This window comes from Rhynchophorus ferrugineus, unplaced genomic scaffold (genome assembly GCF_030347505.1).
Source record: "Rhynchophorus ferrugineus isolate W39M unplaced genomic scaffold, kcgeb_rfMv2 rfM10, whole genome shotgun sequence".
Lineage (NCBI taxonomy): Eukaryota > Metazoa > Arthropoda > Insecta > Coleoptera > Curculionidae > Rhynchophorus > Rhynchophorus ferrugineus.
The window spans coordinates 15,240,436-15,262,761 of NW_027472589.1; the positions used below are offsets into that span (position 1 = coordinate 15,240,436).

Sequence of the window (22,326 nt, forward strand, 5' to 3'; positions counted from 1 at the left end):
AGTAGCGTCATTTACGTGTCAGGCCGGAGACTTTTCAATTGACCTGTTAATTTGATTGAGATGAACCACTATTAAAAGTTTTAAATTTATAGTTTACAATATTTGTAACTAATTACAGTTTTTATTTTAAAAATGTTTACGCTAATAAATACTCTATAATATCACTGAACAATTGATCACATTGTCATAGTTCTGGCTTTCCTTAATTCCTTGTTAATATATTAACCAAATACTCTCAAAATAAAACTGACTGAAATTCTATTTGTATTCCTACTGTGATTTATTAAACACAAAAGGATCCTTGAGAACCTGATTGGAAGGAACATCTGAAAGTGATATATGGAGGCTATAAAATTACCTGTAAACGTTTAAATATATTTTACCATTTGACACAACACCTTTAAAACATAATAAAGGAAACTATACTACGAGAATATTATAATAAAACATAATTATTGCACATGTTAGAACAATTTGAAATAATAACAAAATAATTAAAACAATCATCTTGCAAAACCAATATCAAAACACATAAACAAAACATATTAAATTTAATTATAGAAAATGAAATAAAAAAATAAGTAAAAATTACTTTTACAACAAAAGAAAATCAGTATTATACTAAACTGTATTCTAATTTCAATAGATGCTTGACATATTTGTTTCTTTTGTTCGAACCATGACAACCATTTCTTTATTAAATACAAGTGTCATATAGACTGAGAGAAAACCTAACTGAAACCCTATTTTCTGACACAAGATAGACCGATGTTTTCGGTTTAAAAGATTATTGGACATGGAAAGAAAAACCGAAAAGAGAAAAAATCTAGTAGGTAAGTTTTTAGAACATAATCAATATAAATATATAATCTAACCTAAGTATGAATTACGAATATGAATATAACTTAAGGAAATTTTCAAATTATTCTGAATTAAAATTATTATTAGAATTATATTATAGAATCCATCATTGCTGTAGTGTTAATGATCCCTAATATCCCCTTAATATCTCCGTATTATCATTAAAAACATACTAACATTGTATAGTTGTATCTAGGAATATTTATTAATTAATAAGTTAATTTATATTACTCTGATGTTAAAGTTAAAAAATACTTTGCCAGAATCTTGCTAAAAAAAACATCTGTCAATGATATATGAAGACTATAAAATTACATGTAAACTGTCAAGCAAATTTGATTATTTAAATACATAATACAGTAGGAAAATACACCACAAAATCATTATAGTAAACCTTATTTTATATCTTAAAACACTCAAAAATAATCGCAATGCTTATTAATATAAATCATTAGTTTTGTGAAAGAGTATTCAGTAGAATGATAGATAGTGTTTTGTGAAAATTACCCACAATATTAATAACATGTCAATTGAAAAGTTCCCGGCCTACCATAGTAAAACACATTTTTTTGGCAAAATTAGTCTTTTTTATTCAACATAATTCCCTTCAAGGATGATACACTGATTATAAATATCCTCCAACTTTTCTATACCATTTTTCTAGTACGATTTGTCCTTTCCTCAAAATAGGCCTCAGTTTGAAATTGAAATGAAATAGCAGACACTTTAAAGATATCAACTAAACGTGTATATCATATCATTCACGAATATTTGGGTATGAGAAAGCTCTGTGCAAAGTGGGTACCGCGCGAGCTCACTGTTTACCGTTTGAAGCGTTTTAGCGTTTGAAGATGATCAAGCGTAATAAACCCAAGTTCTTGCGTCGATGTGTGACAATGGATGAAACATGCCTCCATCATTTCACTCCGAAGTCCAATCGACAGTCATCCGAGGGGAAACTATCAGTCGGCTGGTAAAGTTATGGCGTCTGTATTTTGGAATGACCATGTAATAATTTTCATTGAATACCTTGAAAAAGGAAGGACCAAAAACAGCGACTATTACATAGCGTTATTGGACCGTTTGGATAACGAAATCACACAAAAACGGCCGCATTTGAAGAAAAAGAACGTGCTGCTTCACCAAGACAATACACTGTGTCACAAGTCAGTGAAAACGTTGGCAAAAATCCATGAATTGGGCTTCAAATCGCTAGGAAGAAATTTTCGTCGAATGAAGAGGTGATCGCCGAAACTAAGGCCTATTTTGAAGCAAAGGACAAATCGTACTACAAAAATTCTATCGAAAAGTTGAAGGGTCGCTGTAATCGGTGTATCACCCTTGAAGGGAATTATGTTGAATAAAAAAAACTAATTTTGCCAAAAACAATGTGTTTTACTATGGTAGGCCGGAGACTTTTCAATTGACCTGTTAATAAAATAAAATCTATTTTTGTTAATTAATACGAGTAGCACATCTGAGATGGAAATCCGACTAAAATTACTAAATTACTAAAATCCTATTTTCTCTGAAAAGAAAAATGTAACTATTGTTTTCTAAGTTTCTAGAACACAATCAATATAATATTTTAGATTATAAAACCAAAAATATTAATTACAGATAGGAATATAACTTAATAAAATGTCCAAAATATTTTAAATTAAAATTATTACTCCTTAAAATTCGTTATTTAGCGTTAGCGAAAGATGAAATCAAAGTGAGCCAGTATACTGTCTAATATCCTAATGCCTGTCATGGTTGTTTCTTTTGCGCGAACCACCGGATTAATTTCTTAATATAATACTAATTAGATAATAGTATTTAGTTCATATATTTTTGAAACAATCTTGAGAAAAAAACTGACTAAAACTATATTTCTATTCCTCAAACAAAAGGACAATACGAGCCTTCGTTGAGAACCTCATTAACATAAGAAGAACATATTTAATTGATATATGAAAACCGTAAATTTTCTTGACAGTGTGAACCTAAAACATTAATTACAGATATAAATAGTTTATTAAAATTGTCAAAATACTCTGAATTTTAATTATTACTCAGCACAATTCATCTCTATATTATTGATGATAAAATATTAATTTAGAATAAACGAATAACTTCAATAATATTCCTTCTTATCACTTAATATGGTTATGTCTGGTAATACTAATTAACTGATGTATTAGTTAAACAATTTCAAAATTAAACTGACTAAAATTATATTTGTAATCTTCTTGTAATTTATTAAGAACAAAAAGATCCTTCGTTGAAACATATCTGTAAATGATATGTGAATACTAGAAAATAACTTGGCAGTCTGAAAGTAAAATTTATTATTATTTATATACAACACAGTAAAACTGAATAAAGGGAACCACAAAAATATTATAGTATACCATATTGGAAACATTGCACAGTTAAAATTAATCACAATTCATATTAATACTAAATATCAGTTGTGCAGAATGATAGAGAATATACCTTTAAACTGATCACAAGGCAAAATGATTGTTTTTTTTAGAACCGGGCACAAAACTAACAGCAATTCACGATTTATATACAACAAAAGTATAAATGACAAATCATTTTATATTTGTTTATTGAATATTTAATGAAAAATATGTCAAGACTAGTATTGTAAGAAAAGAAATTCAGCATTAATCTAAACTGCATCCTAATTTAAATAAATGCTTTTCATAGTTGTTTTATTTTGCTCGAACCATAAGACTCATGTCTTAAACACGAGTATCAAATAGTCTTAAAGAAAATCTGACCGATACCATATTTTTTAACATGGTATATATAGACCGACGTTTTTTGTTAATCCTTATTGGGCACGAAAAGAAAAAATGTAAAAATAGTTTGCTATGTTACAACAACAATCACTATAACATTATAATTAATTAAACCTAAAATATTAATTACAGATATAAATAGTTTATTAAAACTGTCAAAATATTCTGAATAAAAATTATTACTCAGCACAATTCATCACTGTGTTAGTGTTTATAAAATACTAATTAAGAATAAAGAAATAACTTCAATAATATTCCCTCTTATTATTTAATATGGTTGTGTCTGGTAATTATTTAGTATAATTAATTAATGTATTAGTCAAACAATTTCAAAATTAAACTAACTAAAACTATATTAGTATCATGTGATTTATTAAGGACAAAAAGATCCTTCGTTAAAACATCTGTAAATGATATATGAATACTATAAAATAACTTGGCAGTGTGAAAGTAAATGTTATTGTTATTTATGTACAACACAGTAAAACTGAATAAAGGGAACCACACAAATATTATAGTAAGCATAATTGGATACATTACACAATTAATATTAATCACAATTCATATTAATACTAAAAGTCAGTTTTAAAGAGTGAGAAAATCATTTGTTCAATAAATACGAGTAGGAAAATATGACCGAAACCTATATTTTCTGTTAATCTTTATTGGGTATGAAAATAGAAAATGTAAAAATAGTTTCCTAAGATACAACAACCATCCATATAATTTAATAAAATTCAATAAAGATATTCTGAGTAAAAATTATTACAAAACAATATTCAGTCATTATATTAGCGTTGATGGGAGATTAATGAAGAATGACCAAGTAAATTCTATAATACTCCCTCTTATTATTAGATATAATATGTAATACTAACTAATTAATATATTAGTAAAACAATTTTTTAAGAAAACTAACTGAAACTATATTTGTAATAACAAAAGAATCTTTTGTTGACAACTTCACTAAGAAGAACATTTCTGAATGATATATGAAGACTATAAATTTACTTGGCAACGTAAAATTAATTATTATTTTCGTATAATATAGTAGAAATAAAAAAAAAACAAATCGGACCACAAAAATATTATAATAAACCATATTGTATATATTTCACAGTTAAAATTGCACCATTTCCATACAACAAAATTAAATATAAGGAATTATATTTTATTTGTTCATCGAAAATGAAATGGAAAATATATAGAAAGAAAATCTGCATAAAATTAAGCTGTACTCCAGTTTCAATAGACGCTTGACATAGTTGTTTCTTTTGTTCGAACCGCGAGATTCATTTTTTTTAATGAGCTCGAGTATCATATAGTCTGAAAGGAAACCTGACTGAAACCCTATTTTCTGATACGGTAAAACTGTGCACCGATGTTTTCTGTCATGCTTTGTTGGATACAAAAAGCTCCCTCGTTAGGAACTCGACCCTGACACTGCACAAAAAGGCAACTCTTTCAATGAGGGCCGACGCCGAACGGAGACGTCTTCAATTGGGGAGGGGCGAAGGAAGAAATAGTTGCAAAGACTTACTTTGTTCATGCCATTCCCCATTTTGGGGGCTGAGACGTGTCAGGCCCCCCTGGGGGCGTGGAGGACGGGCACTGTTACCCACTTAGGGAGCTGGGAAACGACTGAATTTGTTTTCATGCCGCTGGGAAAACAATTGGACGTAGGGAAATTGCGACGTTGCCGAGGCGGCACGTGCGTTTTCCGATTTTTCCAGATTTCGGGATAGCGACGACTTCATAATCGGGACTATACCCATTTTTTTTATTCATTATTCAAAAGTAATTGTAAAATAGTAATTAAATTACTCTTAAAACGTCTTTCACTTGAAATATACCTGATACAATAACTGATCACAATATTAGAACTGTGAATTAGTTTTAAAGCATTCACAATCGATTAAGTCGCATCGTACAGATTTATGATTATTGTTAAAATCTTATTAATAAGCTTATATTCTTATTATACATATCATGTTCTTCTCACCATCAAAGATGTCGAATTATAAGCCAACAAAGAAAGCATTTGCAGGAATGTATACTTTTTGTTTAACAGAGATGATGCTATATCCAAGAGGATAATTACGATAGGGCCAAAGATAAAATGGATTAATTTAATTTTAACACTTTATATATAATTGGTCATTTTGAAATAGTTGGCAAATAATAACTTAACTGATCCAAAAAGTTCGAAGATGAGAGAGTGGAAATCGAAACCAAACTATATAATCTGACTTTCACAATTGTTCAATTGAAAACAATTTATTATTATTATAATATAAGAGATAGTATAAAATTTTTTATCAGCAAGTAGCACGAAAAAAAGTTACTTTCTTAATAAAATTAAAAAAGAGAAGAAAATAAAGAGGTAATTCATATATCCATGTTATCCAGTAATTAACTTTGAAATATCAAAGCATGCCACTTATGCTATGTAGTATAAAACATTTTTATAACTATATTAATGTCAGAATTATACATTTGTCAATCATTTTGCAACATTCCAATGACAACGATCACAACAATGACAATTACCAAATTCCAATAAATCCATAAGTAATAAGATAATGGAATGAATTGCGACATCCTATCCCACCCTTCATATTCACTAAACATTGGATCTTCCAATTAGTTTATAGAAATGATCACGGATAACTTGTATCTGATGTTTAGTTATTTCGATCTATTGTCTAGCCTAGTAGAGCTTCCATTTTCATGAGAATTCCCAAAAGTCCCCTACAGGCGAAGAGTGTAAAAAATAACAAAATATCATAATCGATGAGGTATACTTCGAAAAATGAAAACTATACACATAATAATAAAACATTGAAGCTACAATTAATTCACAGTCCTTATAACTTCCAAAAAAAGCCTAGTGATTTTACAGTTACTCAATATATTAATTATCCATGTGTAGAAATTTCGTTTTAGCAATTTGTATTTGGTGAAGTGTGCTTACTGTAAGTTTTTTGAATACGAACAAAACGTCTCCGTCGCATCTCTTATTGATGATCTTTTGTCGCATTTTTCGTAAATTCATATTTCCATCACTGTAGAACTACTGAGAACCAAGTAACTTTGCCTGACTCTTTTGTTGCCAGCTGTACACCATTAAGAGGGTTTTACAGAAACCTGAAGAAGTAGTAGTCTGACTGGGTAAGATCTGGGCTATATGGTTGAGGAATCAAAAAAATCGCACCCAGCATCATCCAATTTTTTGTCGACTCACTAAAGATATATGGATCAATTCTGGAAGTTATTTTTATCTATATTACCTGCATCAATCGCATTAATTGTTAACAATGAAGAGTTGAATGACTGGCTCGGCCAGGTTTGAGGAGGTCCTGATGATTAATTCACTTTCAGTACCACCAAACACTTAACGTCACTGCAGGCTATGCAATAATTTTTTAAGCTTATCCGAACTTTTTTGCGCATTATATTTGTTACTATTAATCACCTCTGATCATTAGTTTCTAAAATATTTCGATTTCATTTCATTTCAACAGTAACTTACAAATATAAACTTGGCCCAATAAATATTTTTCATTCATGTCAAAGCATCGAACTTTTTTGGCATCCAGTCTTATGTAAATGGTTCAAAACTCTTTTATGGCCTATGTTTGGTATGGTGGAGATATCGCAAGATTAAATATGCCGGTCTACCTTGATATATTTAGAAATTTCATCGACTTCTTCAATGCTTGGTCAGCCAAAGGGGGCAGGTTCACCTTTCTCCAGGGACATCGAAATATCCGTAGAAGAAAACCAATTCTGACTCTGGCCTCCTCTTAAGTCTTCATGCCCATACAAACGACATAATTTTCCATCGCTTTGGCTGCTTTTTGCCTTTTTTGAAATAAAACAGCAAAATATATTCTTCTTCAATCATATTCTATAATATCTACTTTCAAACTACAACAATTTTTGATTAATTAAACGAATGACACTACCTTATTGTCAAGAATATTTATTCTATGAACTGTTACCGTTCAAACGAGTACAGGTTCAGTGCATACGTAGGTACAATTAATGGGGATATGCTATTTAAAACCATCCATTTTATTGTAATATGGGTATAAAACTTTCCGCAATAATTATTTCCTAGGAAGTCGTATACAATAAGCTGGATATTCTCCCTACTAAAGGCTATTCTCTGTCCTCTCTACGAAGCGTAAGTTTGATACAAGTATGTCTTCGACAGACAGCTTGTGCAAATTCAGGTATTTCAATCTAAGAAAATTCGTATGCTACTCAACGCTCCATGGTTCATGAGAAACATCAGCACCTACTCCCCAGACATGGACATTCCGATTGTGAAGAGCTTCACAAACATGCTCATGTTCCTTACAATTCTCCAACTACTTAAATCCCTATCCATTCATTCGTTCCAGCTGCGACAGCCCCAGTCGCAGTCTCTGTCACCGATGAACCATATCACTCTTAACCCAAAACATCACGAAAAACCATTCGTTTCTAGTTAACTAACCTAGATCATGAAAAAATGTTTTGTTGAATAAATTTCGGCTTTTTCAATCCAATAATAGTAATATTATTAAAAGTACAATAATACTCGTGTAATATTTTAATAGTATCTTGTACATTTTACAGCATCAATGATGTCTTAAAGAAATTATGTAACATTCAACTATCCATCTTCACTGACAATTTGAACGATTCCTAATTAATGAATTATGAACTTACTACACGCTTATTGATTTAAATTTGTTCTGCCCGATAAAAGAATACCATTGATTTTATCCCTAATTACGTATCCTTAAGCTTTCTTTCTTTAACAATTTATTTTATAGAATGTGTACATCCTTTTTTATTCTATTCAAACAATGCTCCTTTGAAACATTATTTAATAATCACCAATGTGAAACTACAGAAAAGTGAACAAGAAACAGTATGTCTGGTTGTTTATTATTTGCTAATTCTAGGGTTACGTTTTCACTTATTTGTTAATTTTTTATATAACAGGTCAATTGAAAAGTCCTTTTTTTGGCAAAATATTTTTTTATTCAACATAATTCCCTTCAAGAGTGATACACTGATTATAGCGACCCTCCAACTTTTCGATAATATTTTTATTACGATTTGTCCTCTGCTTCAAAATACACCTCAGTTTCGTCGATCACCTCTTCATTCGACGAAAATTTCTTCCCAACGAGCATTCTTTTGAGATCTGAGAACAAGGAATAGCCGCTGGGGGGCAGATCTGGAGAATACGGTGGGTGAGGAAGCAATTCGAAACCCATTTCATGGATTTTTGACAAGGTGCATTGTCTTGGTGAGGCAGCACTTTCTTTTTCTTCAAATGCGGCCGTTTTTCGGCGATTTCGTCCTTCAAACGGTCCAATAACGCTATGTAATAGTTGCTGTTGATGGTCCTTCTTTTTTCAAGGTAGTGTATGAAAATTATTCTTGCCAGCCGACTAAATGTTTAATTTTATTTCGAGTTAACTTTTTTAAATTGTCCTAAAATATTAATAATTTTATATGATTTTTTTTTCATAGAGAAACAATATCGTTAGTGAAGTTTACTTCTTAACGAAATACGGTTCTGTAGACAATAAAAACGCCATACATAACCAAACTAAATTTATTAATGTTATTAATTTTATTTAAGTTCGCATAAGTTTAACTTACCAATCATATACTATGTCTTGTTCACTTCCCTGTAGTCTGCCATTGTGGTCATTTTACAACTAGTTCATTCCAAAGTACGTCCATATATAGCTGTAAACAACTTTTTTTAAATATTTTAATTGTGAGAAAATAGTTTTTATTCTCTATATTATTTATTATACCAGGAATAGCATGCATATTATTAATTAGTTAAACGAAAACAACTAATATAACACGAGAATATTCTAATTTCATAACACATTACGTACAAATAAATAGAGAGACGAGCAAAACTATTACACTGCGATAAATTACATTCCCCACATTCCGCATAACTTCATTGAGCTAAACATTCGTTAAAATTCTTCGGATAATCACAGTCACATCGACAACGTCGCTCCACATTAGCTTCGTACGGAGTTTAGTGGTCGATAGAAATCGCATAGAGGCGCCAGGTGCTGGTCATGCTTTATTTCACGAAAATAAACCGACCTGTAATTGACATCAGACACGTTCGAGCATTTTCTATATCTAGAAATTAAGAATTAATGCGCCCTGGGTCATCACCGGTCCTGAACTTGGAGTAAATGCGGATTATGAGAGACGTAGTGATTTCATAAAAAAGATTTCGGCCGCCGAATGGATATGGAAACAACGTCGACGAGGGAAAATGGCCCATTTAACTATTTATGGCTTGGGGATAAATGATCTAGGGGAATGGAAACGAAATTTAGGTTATGGTGAATGCGCCGGGAGTAGGTGGTCCTACTTTTTTAACCGACTTCAAAAAAGGAGGAGGTGATATATTTCTATTTTTAATGCATGTTCGCCTATTTCTCCGTCAATTATGGGTCGATTGTCAAAATTCGAAAGAGTGTACTTCCGAGGTGGTCCTATTGGAACCAAGTCGGGATCATTTGTGGGGAAGAGGGAAAATCGAGAAAAACCATCAAAGGCATGTACTAAAATAAATAGATATTTATGTATAATGTTATTGCTGAGCTGATGCAACAGAAAATCGGAAGTAGTTCAGTATAAAGACCATTTAGTTTGCTTTTTAAACAAGAACCATATCATATGATAAGTCGTGGAAATATTACAGGCAACTGCTTCTATGGTATAATACCCCGATGGGGCAACAACTTTTTATTGTTCTGGTTTGGTTAGAACATTTGTTCAATCGCCTAGAATAGGTAGCAGACTTCGGGGCCTGAAGCGTTCCTTATTTTCAGTGCATAATTTATTGAGTAAATACCTAATACTAAAAAGAGAAAAATAAAAAAGAAATACAAAAAAATTGACCGGACTTCAAAAAATAAATAAGGAACTCAGTAAAAAGTAAAAAATAATCAAACTTAAATATTTAATACAACAAAAAACCATTTTAAAATAAAATATTTAAATAACAATCGTTGTAATAACTAAATAAAAATAAACAAAAACTTTATTTAACCTATCTATTATACGTATTTTATTATTTACCTAAACCTATTTATCCATTTACAATATTATTTTAACTACTACCCACTAACTACTTTGAAATCGGTGTCGAATCAGTTATATTAATTTAGATTTGTTCTGTTATATGTATTTCTTAAAGTCAGTTCAATTATTTTTTTTAAATATTTTATTATTGTTAACGTTTTCTGTTAATTGAGATAGTATTAATAATATGGACGTCAAATACATGTAAAGTTAACATATATTATAAGGTAATATATTTAGTAATACGATATAATTAATAACGTTTGAAAGTTATAATAATAACATCTTCAAAAGATCAAAATAAATAATATAAAAAGTATTTACTCAACAAGTGGTAAAATAAATAAAACAAATAAGTGGTTGAGATCTTGATGTCGAGGAGGTCGGGTGATTCTGAGTTCTTCTGAAGTCTTCTGATTCTGAACAACGGTGAAATTCAAATATATTTGAAATATAAAAGAGATCGGTGATTATAACTTGAAATATAATGATAGATAGTTCTGATGTCATGTAATATCAAAATATAACGGTACTGACAGTTAAACTACTGGTAGGTAGATGTACGATCAAGAGGAAATCAAGGGAAGCAGACGCAGTACTAGGGTATTGCTAAAATCTCTAATATATGGATACGTAAATATATAAATAAATAAATTAGCAACTCTGTTATAATTGTGAACTCACTTAAGTCCGACTATGATGACCGTGCAATGCGTACAAGGGATAAAACCAAAGGCAAACATGCTATATACGCTGCCACCAAGAGCTGGAAGCAATCACCTTTGATAGCATTTATGTATACTTCAGATTTGTCAATAAACTATAATTATACAACATATAGCCAACACACAACATATAATGTATAATAGCCATAATAGCGATAATTGATAGCTATGATAAACTATGCTTGGATGAAATATGACATGTAAACACGATACGAAGGTAATGTAAAGAACGGCGTAACAGCTTATGTCCTAACACTAACAATATTTTTTATAACATCTTTATTAGATACGCTTAGTACAATCTTAATTTACAATTAATTTATTACTACTTTTCATTTGTACTTGGATTAATTCACAAGCAAGACGAGTGCGAGAAAATACATCAATATGTATTCCTCAATTATGAAATTATAACAACTTATAGCTATAGTTTACATTAAAGGTATACACTTTATATATGTTCGTACGGTTTTGTTTGCTTCAATCTTCTGATATCCTACACGCTGTCCAGCAGTTGTATTGCTTCCACGTTAGTATGATTTATATTCTTTCGTGTTTCGAGGCGAAATCTTGGATAACTTGGCAAATCTATTTGATTTCCAGGTCATCGTGCAGTTCTTCGTTGGTTACGTAGCGATAGGAATTCGTAATCAATCGTAGAACCTTGTTTTAACAGCGTTGTATGACTAATTGATTTGAATCTTTAGTGCAACCCCATAGGTCCAAATTAGCTTTATAACTGTATTATAAATCAACCTCTTTGATTTTAGATCAAATTGAGAGTATATTCCGACTAGCCAGTATAGTTGTTTTATTTTGGCTCTAATTTGTTTTGCTTTTTGTCTAACGTAATGTTACTAACAATAATGAACGTGCACTAAGATCAAGGGAGGCAACGCGCGAGATTCTGCCACTAAGGTTTATAGGATTCGCTAGAATTAAACCAAAAATTCAAATAAATAAATAAGCAATACTCTCTTGCTATTATGCACTCACTTCTCCAGCTTCAGCTACGATGAATATGCAATGCATTCAAGGGAAAAAAGCCAAAGGCCACACGCTAGATACGCTACCACCAAGTTATGCATCGAGTTGTCCATAAATGATAACAGCAGTAACTCCGGCCACTTGAGCATTAGTTTCTGGTTTATAAAACAATTATAATTTTTATTTACAGTTTCAACCATCAAATTATTATCTTTGATTTACCATAACTTAAGAATTATAACATATAATGTATAATAGCGATAATAGCGATAATTGATAGCTATGATAAACTATGCTTGGATGAAATGACATGTAAATATGATATGAAGGTAATGTAAAGAACGACGTACCAGCTTATGTGCTAACACTAACAATAATTTTTTATAACATCTTTATTAGATATGCTTAGTACAATCTTAATTTACAATTATCTATACGACAATCCGATGAAATAATAAAATAGAGGAGAATAAAATAGATAACGATAAATGGATATGTGAATAAATAATTAGAGGATAATTAATAGAGAATAACAAATAGAGAATAGTAAACGAATGGCAATTAAAAAGAGAAAATTGCAATGCTCTGTAAACATTGACCTTTTGATGATACTCAAATTGGGCGGTACAAAACACGATAAAACTGAACAAGAAAAAGGTAGTGACTCTGAGCGTCGCGTCTTCAGAGGTGAACTCTTATAGTTCTAACGTCCCTTGGACTTGTTAAGATATCACATCTGGCAAAACTCCCAAAAAAATATAAACAATGTTGCCGTACATGATAATTATTTCTGTTGCTAAGTATTCGCAAAGAAGAAAAAAGAAGCGGCCTAGTTCCTTTACATCAATGTTTTTTTTTTTAAAACTTAAATGGCCTAAAATTAAAAGGTCTAATACATCGAATTACCAGACGGAAGTACAAATACCATAGATATTCGAAACGATTTGTGATTTCCTTGAATGTCTTCGCATTTAAAACTGGCTTGTACAATTATAACCCTTACTTTCCTAATGTTATCAATAACATAGCCATAATTAACTAAAAATTAAGACTGAATAGATTACATGATGAAGTTAAATAATATAATATATCGCTAGCGGAACTATTATTTTATGTAATACAAAGAAACGAAGACATACATACTTTCAGCAGTAGTTTCATTTAGTAATCTTGCTTTGAACATATTTGTTTGCTCAAAGAGAGATTTATGGACGACTAGAGAGTAAACGATAGGTGTTTTAATAGAGGGTGAGCAATATGTTGGTTTACTTTTTCTGAATGGCATTGAAACCGCACCATAATTATTTTAAATATGTTATTTATTAGATAAAAACTTTTTTACCAAATCCAACTCCCAAATATCCAATATCCAACCCCGAATATTTATTGAAAACATTTATAAATAAATCAGTTGTCGATTATTTGTAATTCTTTATCACAAATAGCTTAATGAATCATTCCTTTTAATTAAATAAATCTTGTGTGAATTGTTATACGAGGGTCACTATTTATATTTCGGGAATTGGCAACGCTGTTCTCATGTGAGTCCATCTGACTCATAGAAAAAATAGAAATTTCACGGTATACGCGACCTAGGGGAAATGTTTTGTTTAGTTCAATCAACGGTAGCGCTGCGATCGCAAATTGTGATTGGCTAGTTTAAATTCCTGGTGCCGCCACTAACATGGAACGTGATTGGTCGATCAAATTGTGTGAAGTCAGCATTTTCTATGGGCGTCCATTTTTAAGTTTGTTGTTTGAAGGTTTTTATTTTTGTTTAGATCAAGAAATCTTCGTTTTGCGTTGTGCATATTTTCTGTTTTACATTAATTATTATGGAGTAATAATATAAAAATTGATGACAATGCGTCAGTATAGTAAAAGATGTAGTGTACCGGGTTAAAAATCTACTACGGAAATTAGACATCGTTTCCCAAAGAATGATCTCGCTCCTTTCCAAAAATGGGTTGATCAAGTAAATAGTAGTAAGTTACCTGGATAAACCACAATGCAAATATATCAACGTCATGGTGTCTGTCACGGACATTTTAGTGAAAAATTTAGAATTACCCTTCCTTCACGAACAGGTATTAGGGTAAACGCATATCCAACGTTGTTTTTATCAGGTACATATAAAATTCTCTATCTACTACATATCTGTTTATATATTGTTTGTTTAAACAAACATTAACAAAATGTTAAGCTTGATTAGGAAAAATATGAGTATAGTAGGCTACTAGCCTTCACTTTTATGTAGTGGATACAGGTAGGATAAATCATACTAAAAAATCTGAGAAAGGTTTATGCATTAACTTCATTACAAAAGCAATAGAACAATATCAAAATTACTATGGGACCTTGAACATTCTGTCTGTCAAGTTTATATATCAGCCATCAAAAATGGAAATGTTTAAGATATATCTAGATTTTTGTTAAATACTTCCCAGAATTGTTCAATGACAAAATAATTCCATTCAATTGAAGCTTCACTCCAACATACTAAGCAGTTCAATAAGTTTGTGGTAAAATTACTAAAAATAAAGTGATTCTTTATTATAGATTCAAGCGCTATAGTGAATATCTGGAAGGTCTTGCTGCAACATACTCTTCACGGCAATTTCAAAGAAATATTTTTAAGTTTATAAAAAGAATGAAATATCAACGGCAGCTAAATTTGACAAATACGTTCAATACGTCAAGATAATTTTTACATGAATTCACTGACTTTAATGATGGTTTTGATTCGATTTTTTTCTATGAAACTGGGCCGTTTCCATTTTTTGCATCCAAGTGGTTACAATTCCAATCTGAGGAGTTACAAGATTTAGTGGAGGAGAACCCACCTCAATCTATTAGAAGTATGTTAGAAAAACAGCTTAGTAGCGGATGGATTAACAGTTTCCTGGCATTTACATGTAATGGGAAAGATTCAAAAGAATGGAAAGTGGCTATCACATGAATGGATTGAAAATGTTATTTAAAATTGTTTCATCATTACGGTTTCATCGCTTGTCAGTCAAGAAAACAGGAGCTTTCTGTAGCTATATGACTGAAGATGAAAATTGGATGAACCACGATAATCTTAATAACAAAAATGCATGGGTTTAACCATGAAAGAGCCATCCATATCGACACCAAAACCAAATACTTATGGCCATGAAGTTTAGTTGTACATATAGTATAGTATATATTTAGTCAGATCAACAAACGGTGCATAGAAAGTTGCAAAATGAGTACTAGGATACCTCAGTGGTACGAAGGACCATGGATTGATATATAATGTAAAGCGATAGTGGATTTGAAGGAGCAAGTTGTGAAAGTTGAGGTGGTGACCAACTAGTATGATACCTCAATGATACCAAAAGACCATGGACTAAGACCATGGCGGCTATTTCTATGATTATTCAAGGTTTTTTTAAGTGTTTAAAGAGAGAATTATGTTTAAAGAAGAAAATTAATTGTTACGTTTGTTTAAAATTAGATTCTCACCATGTAGGAATAGAGTAATTCTAATTTCAAACAAAATTGAATGTAGAATGTAATACTTTTGTTCTGGCAATTTAAATGTATTTTCGTTATATTTGTTTATAATTTACATTAGGTTAGTGAAACTGTTAGAGACTTTGAAATTGAGATGGAGTGTTAAAAATATGATTTATGTCGATACAGGAGTCAATATAAAAAAAAAGAACAACCGGTAGAGTGTAATTTGTATCGAGTCCGTTCAAAAATGTATAAAAGACCAGAGATGTAAATAAAGTAGGGGTGTTGGCCACCAAAGAAAAATATCGATAAAATGACCTTTAAAATCCGTTCTTAATATATTTTTTTAAAGTTATATTTAATCTATTCTGAAAAAATATCGAAAAATATCGGTCAAACAATTGTTAGATACTTTTAAATTGAGATGAAGTGTTAATAATATGATTTATGTCGATACAAGAGTCGATATAGAAAAGGAGAACAACCAGTAGAGGGCGCTGTAATTTGTATCGAGTCTGTTCAAAAATGTATAAAAGACCAGAGATGTAAATAAAGTAGGGGTGTTGGCCACCAAAGAAAAATATCGATAAAATAACCTTTAAAATCCGTTCTTAATATAATTTTTTTAAAAATTATATTTAATCTATTCTGAAAAAATATCGAAAAATATCGGTCAAAAAATTGTTAGATACTTTTAAATTGAGATGAAGTATTAATAATATGATTTATGTCGATACAAGAGTCGATATAGAAAAGGAGAACAACCGGTAGAGGGCGCTGTAATTTGTATCGAGTCCGTTCAAAAATGTATAAAAGACCAGAGATGTAAATAAAGTAGGGGTGTTGGCCACCAAAGAAAAATATCGATAAAATGACCTTTAAAATCCGTTCTTAATATAATTTTTTTAAATTATATTTAATCTATTCTGAAAAAATATCGGTCAAAAAATTGTTAGATACTTTTAAATTGAGATGAAGTGTTAATAATATGATTTATGTCGATACAAGAATCGATATAGAAAAGGAGAACAGCCAGTAGAGGGCGCTGTAATTTGTATCGAGTCTGTTTAAAAATGTATAAAAGACCAGAGATGTAAATAAAGTAGGGGTGTTGGCCACCAAAGAAAAATATCGATAAAATGACCTTTAAAATCCGTTCTTAATATAATTTTTTTAAATTATATTTAATCTATTCTGAAAAAATATCGAAAAATATCGGTCAAAAAATTGTTAGATACTTTTAAATTGAGATGAAGTGTTAATAATATGATTTATGTCGATACAAGAGTCGATATAGAAAAGGAGAACAACCAGTAGAGGGCGCTGTAATTTGTATCGAGTCCGTTCAAAAATGTATAAAAGACCAGAGATGTAAATAAAGTAGGGGTGTTGGCTACCAACCGACCAGAAAAAAATCTGCCAAAAATATTTTTTCTGCATCTCTAAAATAAAGTCTCTCTTTTGTTCCAAAGCCATACGTGGTGTTATTGATTCCGCCCAGTCCTGAATCATAAGTGATTCGCAACGAATACGACATTAAACTGCCCCCGTATGGAAGGGCGGTGTCCGTTCCACAATCACACCTTTATTTCCCTAGTAATTATTTAGTTTTTGACCGGGGAGCAACTGGGATGACGCAATTTGGCGCGTCAAATAACCGGGACCGAATTAGATTCGAGCGGCCGCAGGGTGTGAATGAAAGCCTGCATCGCTCTGAGGGCGTGAATACGACAAAAACGAAAACATGCTATCTGGTTTCCAGATTTTGATTACCCCCTTGTTGATTTTGTTAACACGTTGCCGTTAGTTTCGTTTCTCTTTTTAATTAAATTAGTCCGGTAATGAGGTTTATTTTTGGCCAACCGCTAAGCGAAGGATAAATAATATATTTTACTGTTAATTGTCGCTATCGTGATATTTCGCGATAAATTATGTTTAAATCTTACCACAGTTTCCGCTTTATGCTTTAAATATTAGATGTTGGCATTTACCCTAATAATTTTTTCACCTTAAACATTTATTTATTGAAAAAATTGGTATAGCATATATTAATCAAAATATTTTCCATCATTTTCTACAACAGCCCTGCAATATTCCTGGATGTCTTACAAGCTTTTGATCGGGTTTGGCATTTGGGATTAATCTGTAAGATGAGCAAATTGTTACCGCGTAACTATTGTCAATTGCTGGAGTCATATTTATTCGGAAGAAAATTTAGAGTATCGCACGAAATGGCGTTCTCGACATTTAAAAATATCTCGGCTGGAGTTCCACAAGGTAGCGTCTTAGGACCTCTCCTGTATCTGCTCTACACTGCCGACATTCTAACAACAAAAGAAACACTTCTTGGAACCTTTGCTGACGACACAGTTATTATGGCAAAAGATATATCTGTGCCTAGGGCAATAGAAAAAGTGCAAGTGGCAATCAACAAAATCTATAAATGGACAAAAGATTGGAAAATTCAACTTAATAGCTCCAAATCTGTCCACGTTAATTTTGCATTAAGGCGAAATAATAAAAACTTAATTATATCACTCAATGGATGCCCGATTCCTCAAGCAGAATCAGCAAAATACCTTGGAATCCATCTTGACGGTAGATTAAATTGGAAGCATCACGTTAGACAAAAAGCAAAACACATTAGAACCAAAATAAAACAACTATACTGGTTAGTCGGAAGATACTCTCAACTTGATCTAAAATCAAAGAGGTTGATCTATAATACAATTATAAAGCCAATTTGGACCTATGGGGTGCAAATATGGGGTTGCACTAAAAATTCAAATCAGTTAGTCATACAGCGCTGTCAAAACAAGATTCTTCGATTGATTACCAATGCCTATCGCTATGTAACAAATGAAGAACTGCACGATGACCTGGAAATCAAATGGATTTGCGAAGTTGTGCAGGATTTCGCTTTGAAACACGAAAGAAGATTACTAAATCATTCTAACGTGGAAGCAATACAACTGCTGGACAGCGCACAGGATGTCAGGAGATTGAAACGAACAAAACCATACGAACTTGTGTGAACATTTAGTGTGTATTATTAGTGTAAACTATAGCTATAAGTTAATAATTAATAAATAATTGTAATTTTATAATTGAGGAATACATACTGATGTATTTTCTCGCACTCGTCTTGCTTGCTAATTAATCCAAGCACATAGGAAAAGTAGTAATAAATTAATTGTAATAATAATAATAATTAAGATTGTACTAAGCGTATCTAATAAAGATGTTATAAAAAAAAATTTTCTACAACTTGATTCCGTCTTTCTGGCAATACGGCGATACCGTTTCAAAAGAACGATGTTGGTTTGGGCGTGACTCAATCATCTATCCATTTTCGCACATTACGAAACTGTGTGGCAGTCAAACCATAATGCATCGATCTAAAAAGTAGTCTTTTTACAACAATACGTCATCCCATTTATCCAAATGACGTCTGTAGGCAATCGATTTTAGAGGTTCGTAATAATCTACAGTTTGCTGATCCTACTATATTCACAAATATGAATATTCCGCTTCGGTGTCGAAGTTATTGGCTTTCCTGAGATAACCTATGGCTTTTTATGCTTAGGATTGTAGTAGTAGATCCACTTTTCATTGGCAGTCACCATGCGCCACAAAAAGAAACTTTTCTTTTTTACCCGATAGCCAAAGAAATAGTGATTTTGAAACGGTTATAAATGACATTTTCAGTCAATTCGTGTGGTAGTCATTTTCCCTCCTTTTGAATTGTTTTAATCGTATGTTAACATCTAGAGACAGTTAATTTATCAGGCGCTAAACTGTCTGAAATTTAGTTGCAAATTTAACTGGGTGTTTGTCCAATAAACCGTTACTTGTCATTGACATCAAAATCACCATATTTAAATCGTCGATACCAAAATCGCCAATAGGAATGATGAAAAGCTACTAAAAGTATTTGTGTTTGGATTTAAGTAAGCAAATGTTTAATATTTGTATCAATATTTGGCCGCCAATAGATTCATTCAATTCAAATAAGAGAAGGGTAAAATACATGTTTAGCTTCAAATGAAATAGAAATTACAAAATATTATCTCACATGTATTTAAAATTTGAAATACAAAATGTTTGTAAATCGTGTATTTGAAATATAAAATACAGTATTTTAACTATTTTTATTTAAAATTCAAAATAGAAATAACACAAAAACCTGCTAAAGAGAACATTTCTCTCGTGTTATATTGTATGAATACATTTCTTACATTCGGATGGAGTTCATGGATGATAGTATCTGAGAAGCAGACTAACTAGAACTCCATTTTTTATGTATGTGACTGATCTGCACCTGTTCGCAAGAAAATCATCATCTTTATTACTGGTACTGCTATTCCTGTTATTCCCAGGCAATATTTCTGTATTTTGTAATTTGCCTCTAAGGCAGAAATTGCAAGATTTTGCATTATTTGCCTCTCATTTCTTATGATGCTTTTTGACAATAAAATGACAATTAACAAGGTGCAGTGTTGCCAACTTCGAAAATCAATGTAATTAGTGGTCGTCATTTTTCTTATGAAAAATTTTTTTTTTTTATTACTCTTCGTGAGTCCACAATCTGCCCTATTGGCAATAAGTATTTCTTCTGTTTATATTATATATACATGGCATGTAGAAAATCACTTCATTAAGCAATCTTCTGTATAAAATATTATCTTAATTAATTAGTCTTATTCTAATGCTTATTCTAAACTCTACATATGTCCAGTAATCAGATCAGGTGGTGTTAAACGTTTTAGTCTACGCACTTCACTATCACGTCGCATATTTAGCTGATTAGCGAGTACATTGGGATGCACTGACACTGTTTCGAAGTACTTCACACAAACACGTTGGATTACACTCGTTATAGGTTCTAGAGGAATATCGCGTTGTATCACTTTATTTGAAATATAGTACGGAGCATCAACAATAGCACGCAACACCTTATTTTGGAACGGTTGAATGATGGATATATTAGATTTGCTAGCGGTACCCCATAGTTGGATTCCATATAACCAAATGGGCTTGAGTATAGACTCATACAGCAATACCTTGTTATCTAATGATAACTTGGATTTGCGCCCGATGGGCCAATACATTTGATATAATTTTAGTCCAAGTTGTTTCCGTTTAGAGTGTATGTGCTTCTTCCAAGTTAGGCGTCGATCTAAGTGCATACCAAGATATTTAACATGCTCTGGACATGTTCTTCTACGCAGGGTAAACGTTATATGCGTGGATTTTGTTTCATTGGCTTTAATGCGCCATGTCTTCAACCATAATTATATTTGCTCCAGGTGGGTTTGTAGGTTTATTGATGCTGTGACTGGATCTTCATGGGATGCTAAGATTGCTGTATCGTCTGCATATGTTGCCACAGTAGTTATTTTTGTGGTGGGCAGATCAGCCGTATACAGAAGATACAGTACTGGACCCAGTACACTACCTTGCGGAACTCCTGAATATATGGGATTTAATTCGGTATGTTCATCGTCTTGATTTACAATAAAATGTCTGTCAGTGAGATACGATTTTAGTAGCTGATAGTCCGGATGAGGGAGAAGTTTCTTTAGTTTAACCTGCAAGCCCGTATGCCATACTTTGTCAAAAGCCTGAGATATGTCTAGGAAAGCAGCCGAACAATATCTTTTGGCATTTAGGTCAGCGTTTATTTGGTTTACAAGTCTATGCACTTGTTTTATAGTCCCATGCTTATTGCGAAAGCCAAACTGATGTTCTGGAATAATTTTTCTTTTTTCTATTATATAGTTTAGTTTTTTTATGTATAATTTCTCGAAAACTTTCGAGATTATTGGTAATAAACTTATAGGTCGGTAGGAGGTCACATCTTCTGGTATTTTTCCTGGTTTAAGTATCATTAATATTTTAGCTACTTTCCAGATACTAGGGAAGTAATTATTAATTCGTAGCATAGCATTAAATATGTTTGTTAATAGTTTTATAGCCTTTTCTGATAGTTCTTTTAAAATTTTACCAGTAATTAAGTCATAACCAGGAGATTTTTTAATATTAATCTCTCTCATTATTGTATGTTTAACTTAAAAAAAATTAATAAGACAATTATAAGCATTAATAGGATCGCTAAATGTATTTAAGTGCAAATGTTTTTTGAAATATCTATATTGTATCCGTTCATCTATCTATCTGGCCAAACTGTCTTAATGAGATGTTTTCTGATGGGTCTGTTTACTAATAAATAAAGATCCTCAGTTTCGCTTTGTATTACCATTCAACTAGTCCCCACTTCTTCCCACTCTTTTTAATCTTCTTCAAATACATTCATACGTATTCAAATACCTATTACAGATCAC

At 31.5% G+C, this 22,326-nt stretch overlaps 2 protein-coding genes across 2 annotated transcripts in view; one reads left to right on the top strand and one right to left on the bottom strand.

Annotated features, from left to right (window-relative positions):
• Positions 1-5,291, bottom strand: part of LOC143204174 (dual specificity protein phosphatase 22) — a 63,675-nt gene extending 58,384 nt beyond the window's left edge. Inside the window, exon 1 of the mRNA XM_076416657.1 lies at positions 5,197-5,291. Coding sequence (XP_076272772.1) covers positions 5,197-5,217 — 21 coding nt within the window. The 5' untranslated portion in view covers positions 5,218-5,291. The remainder of the gene's footprint in view (positions 1-5,196) is intronic.
• LOC143204166 (uncharacterized) overlaps positions 1-22,326 on the top strand; it is a 243,729-nt gene that overhangs the window by 133,005 nt on the left and 88,398 nt on the right. The gene's annotated exons all lie outside the window — the stretch shown is intronic.